The sequence below is a fragment of the Astatotilapia calliptera genome, chromosome 12, assembly GCF_900246225.1.
Source record: "Astatotilapia calliptera chromosome 12, fAstCal1.2, whole genome shotgun sequence".
NCBI lineage: Eukaryota > Metazoa > Chordata > Actinopteri > Cichliformes > Cichlidae > Astatotilapia > Astatotilapia calliptera.
The window spans coordinates 11245043-11257377 of NC_039313.1; the positions used below are offsets into that span (position 1 = coordinate 11245043).

Genomic DNA, 12335 nt, shown 5'->3' on the forward strand with positions numbered 1-12335 from the left:
AGAAACAAAATGTCATCATGCTATATTTTTATATGAGTTTGTACTTCCTGCAGCTCCTTCCGGCGTCTGACCTGCGAGTCGGAGATTATGACTCTGAGCGCTGGCACTCTCCGAAATCTAGAAATACTCAACAATCAGGTAAATATTCACATCTGAGCTGGAAGTCTTCACCACTGATTAAACATAACAAAGGGTGATGGCTGTCTCTATGATAAATGGTTTGCACTGCACCGTACAGTATAGTCCTCTGGTGTGTAGTAATCGGTAAACGGAAACATCTGCACCAGATTTTCGTCTGGCAGGTTCAGCTATTTGAATCGCATTGGCCATCAGCATTACACAGCGTGTAAACGTTTCCCTTTCAAAGCAATGTTGTTGGTAGTATATTTTAAAATGTTTTGATCAAACCTTTACATTGTTAGCTTAGTAATCGCATTGCAATTGGCTATCATTACACCAGGCAAAGTCAAAATTTGAAACTTGTGTGTCTTTTGCTTTGACGCTCCATTTAAATCAGTCTGTAGTTGTTATGTCTGCTGTGCAAGTTTGACTCACAACCAAGCCTCAACACCACTGCTATAGCTATTGAATAACAATACACTGCTCAAAAAGGAGCTGTAGGAACTGCCAGCATAGTCTCAGCACATGAGGCAGGGTGTTGTAAGGCCCCAGGATTTAACCCGGGACCTACTGCACCAACATAAAGTCTGACAATGGGGCCAAGGATTTCACACTGAAACTTAATGGCTGTTAGGATACCATTGCTTAACCTGTAGAAGTCTGTGTCCCTCCATGGACATGACCAGCACTGACCTATCACCGGTCATCCTGAGCGATGTTATAACATTTACCACAGCTTCTCAATACCAATCGGGTTCCACGGTGCTGGGCAGTGAGTCACTCCCCCATTCTCTTGAGATTGTGCTGTGAGACACAGCAGACCTTCTGGCAATGACATGTATTGAAATTTAATTGACTTGATGCTACACACTTAAAATGTTTTTTTTTTATACTTTTCTTAAACAACAAGATGTGATGAACATTTCCTGGATTTGGCTCATGAAACAAAAACTATACCTGATTTAAATTTGATCAATCATTGTCCCATTGTCTGACTGGAACTACTGGTCTTTTTAGATTGGTGCTTACAAATCCTGTTTTGTTGCCTTGCTTTTGCCTGATTTTCATTTAAGAGAAATTGAGGTGAGGTCTAGATTGTGGTGATTGGTAAAAATAAAAAATCAATTTCCTGTGTGCGGGTGCATGATAGCTCTCCAAAGGAATAGACTTCACTGAATCCTATTGCTCACCAAATGGTACAATATTGACAGTCTAACCAATGAATATGGGGGTTGTAGGAGCAAACTTAGCAAGTTCAGAGGATGCTTTGTCTGTGCTTGAACCCTTTTTGATTGAAAACCTCTAAAAACTGGTCTGTTTTAGAGACCCAGCTATGATCTTTCAAATGAAAGGAAGACCACTTGAAAAAGCACCCCCCCCCCAACACACACACACACACACACACACACACACACACACACACACACACACACACACAAAAACAAAAAACAACAAAAAAGAAAAAAATAAACGGATCTTTGCTGTTCACTCAAGTTTGAGATCCAAGGTGTAACTGCAAGTGGAAGTTGATATAAGAACTCAAACCAGCGTTCCTCCCTGTCCAGGATGTGTACATCCTCATCATTGAAAGAGTGTCCACTGGCCTGTAGGTGTAAATAGACTGTGGAGTCCTGGCCTGAAGAGTTAGCTCTTCTGTGTTGCTTTACTTGAATCAACCTTTTTGTTACTCTGAGCTTTAATCACAGCTGCACATGGTCATCTGGCAGGTGTGTTGATACGTCCCAGATTTAACGACTGAAAAATCTTTTTAAGGCTATTGAGATTGTTGTTAGAAAATTAAAGATCTACAGTCAGTTATAGTTACACAAACTGTAAAAAAAAATGAATGGATAGTTAAGTTGAACTGACATTTCAGCCATAACAAAAAGTCTCGTTCGGTTTACTTGTGTGTGGGTGACGACTCAAAGGTTCAGCTTGACTCTGCTGCTACGGCATTTGCGTCACGTGTCACATATGGAGTTCAAGATCAGCTCAAGCCTCCTACCATGTCTGCTAGTGGCTTACACCATTTGTTCACCTCATATTTCCTTCTCCTTACTATTTTTTTTTCTTAGAATATGTTGGCAACCATTAACGTACATTTAAGCTTTTTTATGTGTGCTCTTTCCATCACAGACAGATGGTAGTGTGAAAGGAAGTCTGTTGTGGGTGTTGGACCACACTCGCACTCCGTTTGGAAGGAGACTAATGAGGAAGTGGGTGAGCCAGCCCCTTACAGACCTGCAGTGAGTATAGAATACACTCTGACACGTGATGGAGCATGATTGTCAATACCGATTCAGCTTCAGTGTCCGTTCTTATCATTTAGTTTTTCAGTGCTTCAAACTTTATTTCCATGCAGCTTGGTCTGCGTTGTGAGGCTCTCTGGATCACAGAACCACAGTGAAGGACTCTGAGGCAGCACTAATGCCACTTTCATGTCACATGTGATAACTGGCTCATATTAGAACGATGCCTGTGATAATCATTTTCAGGCACTGTGGCTCAGTGGTTAATACTGTTGCCACACACCAAGAGGGGTCACAGGCTTCACATTTCTCCAATTGTTCTGTGTGTTTCCTCCAGTAGCTCCAGTTTATCCTGCCATCAGACACATGCTGGGTTAATTTTTCTGTCTCTGTGTCTCTGGCCAGGACACAGGCTTACAGCTAGAATCGGTCCCTGGGCATTGCACACAGGCTGCTCACTGTTTCACTTATTAGGATGGGTTAAATGCTGGCAGTAAATTTCCTTATTGGATTTAACAAAGAATGATATATAATAGTATGTAATCATCTCAGAAGTTTGGTTTTAATTACCTGACATGAGATAGATGTGAGATTTTCAGGCACATTTGCATCTCCCCCCCAAAAATATATGATTTTCCTCTTGAGGATTACATGACACATGACGAACGGGTCTTGAATCTTGAATCTCCTGAGCTCTTTCCCCCATTAATGCTACCCTGACATTTAACAACCTCCCATGTACGTTTGATGACGCGTTTTGACACCTCATTGTATATCAATAAAGATTTGGTTTGACAACTATTAGAGTAGTTTCCAGGTTCCAAGAGTCGCTGCACGGGCGGAGACCACCCTCAAACTTCTAATGCACATCCACTTATTTTGTTTTATAAACAAGCCTGAAATATTTTAAAGTATCCATCCATCCATCTATTTGCTTCTGCTTATCCTTTTCAGTCTGTCGCAGGGCTAACACACAGAGACAACCATTCGCGCTCACATTCACTCCCACTTGCAATTTAGATTGATCAATTAACCTATCCCCGCAAACTGCTTTGGATGGTGGGAGGAGGCCGGAGTACCCGGAGGGAACCCATGCAAACATGGGGAGAACATGCAGAAAGACATGACCCCAGTAAGAAAGACTCCGGCCTGATGGAATTGAACTCAGGAGCTTCTTGCTGTGCGGCAACAGTGCTGCCCTATTTTTAAAATAGTTTTGAAAAAAGTGCCAAGGGTTATTCCCAGTAGGTTTTAAAGCTGGTAATAGAGTTAAAAGAGTTAATAGATTACACTTACTAGGAAATGTCCTCCAGACTCATACGTAAGGAACAGCTGTTGGAGCACCTCAGTGCCAGGACCGGTGTTTGTCAGGAGCATCTGCTCTCACCTTTTGCTGTACTTTTCATTCTGGTGATATAGTGGAGAATGTCTATGCAAGGAAAATGGAATGGCATTTATGGACATTGTGGGCACAACTGGATGATCTCGACTTGGGTGATGACCTGGCCAGATGTAGGCGATAACTGCACACCTGGCATCAACATCAGCAGGAATAGATCTCACTGTCAACAAAGGCAAAATAAAGATCATGAGGATTAGGATGGAGCACACTAGCCCCATCACAGTAGCAGGACAGCTCCTAGAAAAGGTCAATTCCTTCACCTAGCTGGGGTGCATAGTGAACACACAGGGTGGAATGGATGTGTGAGGCAGGCCTTTGTTAATAATATTAATGTTTGCTTGGCGGCCTGCATCCCAGTCCAGGACTCACGACTGTGATGAAAATTATAACCAGCTCCACATTTTCATTTATTTATTTATTTTGAATAAAATAGCTGCTCTCACATATAAATATGTAAGTGTTGTTTGGGAGGATATATGGCAGAGCAGCTGTTTCTCTTTTTAGAGAGACTGTGGTGTGAAAATACATACAAATATGTTTTGGAGGTGACTTCCTTAAATAAAAGCACTGCTGAGGACACACAGCAGTACCTCTCCAGTTCTCTGTAGTGTTTTTAAGTGTGTGAACATTTTCTCTGTGTGTGGCCCTCCCTCTGCCACTGGGCAGGGATTATTGCTGTGGATAGAGCACTGCTTTCAGATTATACAGATAGCTCCTCTAGAGACTTTCAACATGAATAAAACCCAGATTACTCCCAGGTACATTAATTCCAAGATACAGAGCACAGCAGCGCATTGAACAGACACTTGTGGGCATGTGCACGTACACACTCGCACAATAGTGTGATCTGTGATGTCCGATTTATTACATCACTAAGCTTCTTTTGATCTGCTTTTTCAGTCCATTTTTTTCTGGATGCTTACGCTTACAGAAAGGCCTTACTGTGGACTAAAAAGCATTTCATAGAGGACTTTAATATGAGGCTTTTTTCTGCATTTTATAAACAAAACTGTTTCAGTGATTTTCATCATGTCGTTAAATCCATAGCTTTAGTAGTTCACCTGGCCCAAATGCAGAATTTTTCATTTTCCAAATGTTTAAATTTAATAAGCATATCTTAATCTTCTTAGCGTCAACCACATCTACAGAGGTCAAAGGTCTTGTAAGGTCACTGGGGAAATGAAGCTACAAGCAGCTGTACCTTCATGAGTGCTGGTTTGTGCAGTCGAGGGATTTTATTTAGGCCACGTAGATGTCTTCAGCTGAGCGCTCTTCAGTCTTCAGTTATTTAAAGTGACTTTACACGTTAAAGAACTGCGACTGCAGTTCTTGGTGCAGTAGTACAGGTTGCAGTCACAGTGTTAAGTTGGTGATTTGGGTATTGGATTAACGTTTTCTATGAATACTTGTATCTTTTAAACATTTGGTCACCTTTGTTTGCTTTGAATGTTCTTGAAAATTTGACACATTTTTAGACGTAAGGCGCAAGTGTGAATCTACATAGAAACTAATCAGGGACACTTTGGCGCTTATTTGTTTCATGTGTAAATCAACTTTAAGGAAACCCATTTATCTCAATCAGAACTGATTCAGCTTTCCAAATGACACGTTTCTTTTGGTGATGATGAGCCTGATGAGAACATTTACATTTCTTTCAACTCTTTCTTATCCTTGCTATCTTCTTAATTTCTGCAAGTCTTTTTTTTCTTTCTTACCTTTTCTTTCATGAAACTGCAGGTCTATATCCGAGAGGCAGGATGCGGTGCAGGAAATCCTGGAGTCGGACTCGCTGACTCTAAATTCCATTCGATCCCTGCTGTCACGTCTGCCAGACTTGGAGCGAGGCATCTGCAGCATATATCACAAAAAGGTAAAAGAACACAAATAAATAACTTGGATAATGTTTATTATATTTTATCACAATTTTTGTGGCATTGTTATTGAATCCTGTAGGATACGAGAACAGGCGGGTTTAATAAATGGATGATAGTTTTAAAATTAGCATCGTTAAATAATCATCTTTATATTGAACAAGACAACTCGGATCATAATTTTTGCAATAATCCTCCAGCTCTAACAGCAGGGGGACAACATTTGTGAAATAATTCCTCTCGTTGGTTTGCATAGAAATGAAAGGCAAGAAGATTTTCTTCTTTCTTTCACTGACATTTTCTCTGTTTCTCTCTCTCTTTTTATGGCACGCTTGATTAACAGCAGGGAGCAGCCTCCTGTGTGGCGCTTACCTGATTGTTTGACACAGTCTCATTTCCCATCTGACCCATTTTTGAAATGTCAGAAGGCTTCATCTTCTGTGTGTGTGTGTGTGTGTGTGTGTGTGTGTGTGTGTGTGTGTGTGTGTGTGTGTGTGTGTGTGTGTGTGTGTGTGTGTGTGTGTGTGTGTTTGCAATAATGAAAAAAGACACTTTGTTTCTGAGCTTGATGTCTTGTTTCATGTACAGCTTTTGGATTCCTTCATCTGTTGCTGAAAGAAAATGATCAAATGTCATTTAACGCACACATACACTCAAACACCCACGCATACACACACGCAGCAGACACACAGAGGGGCCTTAATTGTCATTTTGCCCATCTGTAGATAAATGGGCCTGTGTGTAATGGCTTGTGTCTCCACGGCTCCACTGACATAATGGGAGAGAGGGCATGCCTGTGGCCTCTAGTAGCTGCCTGTTTGGGTCCATAAAAGAGCAACACGGGGGCAGGAGCATTAAAACTGCAGCATGTGATTAATACCATAAACCACTGTCACTGTGACCTCTCATTAACCCGAGGGTCAAGACTTGGTACTATACAGTAACATTGCTAATGGCAATAGAAGGTCAGTATAATCTACATTATCACTGATTGATTACTCATTAATTCTATTTAGTCTGAAATGATTGGCACTTTTATTTTTAAAGACGCAACACTGATCTTGAAGAAATATAAGAAGTTATTGATTATAGGCTGCTTTGTTTTCTATACTGTGGATTATCAGTGATTCCCAAGACAGCTGCCGTTTGCAGATAATAAAATGTATCATTTGCTTCTTAATAGATGCTAAATAGCACCAGCCAAGTCCTGTATCTACATTTCTATTTTTTTATTGTGTAATACAGCAAATATAGTATGATGCATATTGAAGGGTAGTGTTTTATTTTCTTGATGCTTTGTTGTGAAGACGTGCAGTCGGTGCTGCTTGTAGTGAGTGGTGTTTTCTCACAGCCTTTGGATGTAATACATGACTATTCTTTAAGCTCGGCTGCTGGCCAGCGCGGATAAGATTTAATGATGTAATCTTCCTGCCTTACAGAGTACCCTGATAATACAACACACTTACAAACATGAATATACAGTACTGTGCAAAAGTCTTGAGTCACGAGTGGTTTCTTTATATTTGCTTCCAAAGAGCCAGGCTGGTTTTTTGATAGTGGTCTTGAGTAATAGGTCCCCAGAGTTTCTGAAGGTCTTTTAAATTTTTACTTTGATCACGGGTTGCTTTTTCGCTCATTTTGAATCCAATCCTTAAACCTGACCATTTTATGAAGAATATTTATTAACCCTAACCCCCTAAAGATAGAAAAAAAAAAAAACCCCACCCAACTCAAGTGATAAACCAATATTGCATCTATGCAACAAACACAACTTGGCAAAGGACCAATTTGAAATAGTTTTTTAGCCACTTTGGTACATACTTAGTAATGTTTTTGCTTGTTTTGTTTTTTTTGCACATCTTTCCAGTCTTCTACTCAGGAATTTTACCTCATTAGTAGCAGTCTTTCTCGCCTGGGGCTGGAACTGCAGACTTTGCAACCAGCCATGCGTTCCCAGATCAGCTCAGGGCTACTTCGAAGCCTTCTGTTGGACACTCCAGACCAGCTGATTCCAGCCCAAAGCTTCCTAAAGGTGCTCAATGAAAAGGCAGCCAAGTAAGTATCCAGCAGCACAGGTGTGGAACTGACAGAAGCATAATTTAGATTGCTTGATGTGTGTTGGGTTATTATATTTTACTTAAATGCAAAAAATATATATCTGTTAAAGAGAAAATGAATTCTCAACGGTGCAATCAGAAAAACAACACAGCATCATAAAACTGGGCTGACAAATGTAAGATATGGCACAGTGGGAGATGCCTGCTGTCACTCCATAAATGTATGACCAATAGTTGGCATACAGTATGAGAGAGGAAAAGGCCTCCTAGTGTCACATGGATAATTCTTTTCCTCAGTTTTCATCATTGAAAGGTCAAGCTGACCACAGGCTCATCTCTTAGAAAATGCGCTGCGATATATTACCAGTAACAGTCACATTTGGACTGTGTATTTGTGCAGGTCAGGGAACAAGACGGAGCTATTCTCAGATCTGTCTGGATTCCCAGTGCTGCAGGAAAGAATGGAGCAAATCCAAACTGTCCTCCGTGAGATTCAAGACCACCGCAAAGACATCCGTCTGATACTAAAGGCCCCCGCGCTCGAATATACGACTGTTTCTGGACAGGAGGTGTGTGTGTGTGTGTGTGTGTGTGTGTGTGTGTGTGTGTGTTTTGCTGGAAGTGAAAGAAAGGTGGGAGGATTGATGGCCATTTGGGTGGAAGACTCAGCAACAGTGATGGTCTGATGTCTGTGTTTTTGTGTCTGGTTGCCAGTTTTAATCAAGAGTGACACATTATTTTCCCTGTCTTCTCTGGTCTTATTTATCAGTTCTCCTCCTCTTTCTCCTCTGCCCTCAGTTTCTGATTGAGGTGAAGAACTCAGGTTCATCCATTGTTCCACCTGAATGGGTCAAAATCAGCAGGTCAGCTCACTCACCTCTGCATTACAAACAACACTTACATGTACTATTTTTTTTTTTAGCATTGATTTTAATATTCATTGTGTGATGTCAAAAATCACATCTGACTTATCTAACTTGGATTGCACAATAGAAATATTGTTGGGCAATTTTTTTTAAAATAAATGCTGTAAAAAACTTTTTTTCCCCATAGCACATTTAAAACTAAAGCGCATTAGACAAAAAAGAAAAAGAGTAAACAAATAACTAAACAGTGATCAGAAAAGATTGAGAAGGAGACCTTAATGATGAGGGAGTATTTGAATGCTGCACGTCGAAGACATTTGAAGGTGTGAGACCATCTAAGGCTTTAAACACAAACAGTGACACTATTTAATGGATTCTGTGATGCACAGTAGACCAGTGGAAGTCTGCTAACATCTGAGCCAACTGCTGCACTAAATGCAGAAGAGATGATTGACTAACTCCAGTACACAGTGTATTACAATAGTCCAGTTTAGATGTAACATAGGCATGTTTCCCTTAGCTCTATTGAGGAGTTAGCATATTTGAGCTTACTTTTTTTTTTTTTTTTTAACTTTAGCACTACTGATTAGAGCCAGACTGATGTATTGATGGGCTCATATTATCTGATGGTGTAATGGCCAATAAATGAAAATTTGAAAAGTAAAGAAGAGACGGAAAGCACACTTCAACCATGCTATGAGTGTTGTCGTTGCAAATAACTGCAGCTTCCCTGTTGGCAGTACCACAAACAACAATCAGCTGATTCAAGCAGGGTGTAAACAAAAAATTAAATAATTCAGTTTAAGAAATCAGAGCATTCTGTTTATTTTTGTGTCTTGTCTGGATTTTTAAATGACCAAATATTAGCATTAATCTTTAAAATCCTGGGTCCTGTTTAAGATCTGTTTCATTTACACTCTGCTACAATTTTTTCTTGTTTGTTTGTTTTTCGAGCAGCATATGAATAAGAAAAAAACAAACTGTTGCACTGATTTGCAAAAAGCCCAATTTTAACTAAGAGTAGTGAAAAAATGTGAAATGTTTTGTTTTTTGAAAAATGATGCTTAATTTAACACACTTGTGAAACATTCAGCCTCTCTGGGATGCTCTTTGTAACTTACCATTTGCAAATTAACTAAATTAATTTTGAGTTGGTTCACCGGGTGTGTTTCATTTGTGACCCTCCCCCAAGTCTTTAAAAAACATTTTGCCGGTGTCACATTCAAAATGAGCATTTATTACTAAATACAAATCAAGTTTCTGAGTTTAAACATCTGATATGTTGTATTTTCAGTATGTATTGGGTAATTCATTTATGAAGACTGCTTTTCAGCATGAACATGGCACGGGAAGCCCTGAATCCCTGACCTTTGCCCCCAGAGGCTGAAACATGTGGTAGCCAAAGATTCCTAGATTGTCATATTATAAACCTTTGTCATATTGTAGGTAAGTGGTTTACAAAGACCTCTGGTCCTTCAATGGGTTGCAAGATAAATGTGAGGATTTTCAAAGGTCCTGCAGCTGAATGGATTCTTTAGGGTCTGAACAGACAGATGGGATTGGCAAAAATGAATTTTTTGCTGGAATAATAAAGGTCCTTGGTGTTCAAGAAAGGTAGAGTGGTGGACAGATCAATATTATCAATAGTAAACCTATGAATTTCAGCCATCTGCAGGATGCCATTAACGATCAGCAAAGACCACCTGCAAGGAGCTTAATGGTTATGTAAATGTCATAGTCCTTTACAGAAAGACTCTGAGGGTCCCTTGAAATTCATCAGAGGGGACCGGAAGCTTTTGTAAAGGGGAGAACTGTGCTACTGTGAAATCCCAGACTCTAAAGTCACTGGGGCAGAGATAATAACCAGCGAAGAACAGCAAAAATTGGTTAACAGAGGGTGCTGGATGGAGTGGTATCCAATCAAAGAACAGGCGGGGGAATCTAGCCAAGGCACCAATAAGCAGATCAGCACTAGGGCTTCACAATTCAGTGATCAAAAGCTGAGATGTTAACTGAAGTTACCTCATACTTTTGGGGAATTTTTCTGTGGACTTACAAGACAGAAGAATACATTTTTGAAAGTTTGTGGCCCTTATATATCTTGTGTTAAAACTAACACAGCATTTCTTAAAAGAACGTTAAACCTGAAGGAGAATATCCAGCCATCAGTTTGTCCCTGATGGGATCCACTTGAGTTATGGACAGAAAGAACAGTGATCTGAAACACCTCTGAATGGCTACATTAAAAAAAAAAAAAAGATTTTGGAGTAGCTTGTCAAAGTCCGGATTTTAATCTGACTAAGATGCTTTGGCATTTTAATTTATTTATTTAAAAGGGACAGCGTATATTAATAAACATATCACTGTAAATATTCCAGAATTAGCCAGAGGCCTGTTTTTCTCCTGTAGTCCCTGGCAAGTCAAAAACAAACAATACACCCCATCAGACAAGAACACATAAAATTACAACAATAAAATCCACAGTACAAAGAACAATACAATAAAACAGCGCAGGACAACAAATACATATGAAAGCATACAGATCAAATATGACATATTAGCATAAAATGACTGATCACAGATCTGATTTCTCTGTAGCCATCATTTGAGATGTGTGTGATGAAAGATTGTAAATTCTCTTATTACAGCTGGCATATTATTCCAAATCTCACTACCTTTAACTGTTAACACCTGATTGCTACATATTATATGTCTAAGAGGCCTTTACTAGAGGCTCTGGTTACTCTTAATATTGATATTAAGAGTTAAGAATTCTGATATTCAATTTTAACATTAACAAACTCACCCAATGAGGGTGGAGCAAGTCCATGTTGGTTCTTATAAATAGGACAAGCAAATGTATTCATTTATTTATTTTTTAAATTTCAAACTTAAGCTATTGTATTTTTGAAGTATGAGACGATAATGGGTGGGGAAAAAGCGTTAAGATGTTTCTGCTGGTTCTAAACTAGTAATACTTACCATGGACCAATTAGTGCAACAGTATTCTATATTAAAAAAGATCATAGAGTAGAAAAACCTTATAGCTACATTTACTGGCAGTGATGATCTAATTTGCGTGAAATTGTGCAGGCTGACATTAATGTTTTTAGACCTTAAACAGGCCTTTCCTGCTCAAAAACCCTTCAGTGTGGCTGAATTCAAACAATTCTGCACAGCAAAGTGGGCCAAAATTCCTCCCCAGTGATGCAGTATATTACAAACACTTGATTGCAGATCTTGCCTTCAGGGGTGTCACAACCAGTTTTGGGGTAATTACATTTTGCTACTGGGCCAGGTAGGTTTGGATATCCTTTTTCAATTAATAAATTAAATCATCATTTAAAAACTGCATTTTGTATTTATTTGATGATCTGAAACATGTGTGACAAGTCTGCCAAGAAAACAAAAAAAAAGAGACCAAGAAAGGGGCAAGTACTTTTTCTCAGCACTGTCGAGCCTCACTGTAGGTTTGTGAAGTTTAGGATTTAGCAGGTGGCCTGCTAACGAATAATATGCGGTAGTATCAAGAGATCTTTCATTACAGTGTTATTACAGTACACAATACATATTGCAACACAAAATTACGTTTATTTTCCATGTTTTTGCATTAAGTTTAATCTGGTCATAACCCAAGTAGATATGCAACAAGTTGTCTCTTCGTTTTAAGGGGGCACAGAATTACATACATGGTGTCCAGCAGTTATCAGCACTTGTGTAAAAGTGGTTTTAAATTAATTTCTTTTTAGTATACTACACTCCTCTTATAT

At 39.4% G+C, this 12335-nt stretch overlaps 1 protein-coding gene across 1 annotated transcript in view; it reads left to right on the forward strand.

Annotated features, from left to right (window-relative positions):
* msh3 (mutS homolog 3 (E. coli)) overlaps positions 1-12335 on the forward strand; it is a 63526-nt gene that overhangs the window by 12223 nt on the left and 38968 nt on the right. Inside the window, exons 11-16 of the mRNA XM_026188804.1 lie at positions 54-138; positions 2257-2366; positions 5509-5641; positions 7510-7697; positions 8100-8268; positions 8498-8562. Coding sequence (XP_026044589.1) covers positions 54-138; positions 2257-2366; positions 5509-5641; positions 7510-7697; positions 8100-8268; positions 8498-8562 — 750 coding nt within the window. The remainder of the gene's footprint in view (positions 1-53; positions 139-2256; positions 2367-5508; positions 5642-7509; positions 7698-8099; positions 8269-8497; positions 8563-12335) is intronic.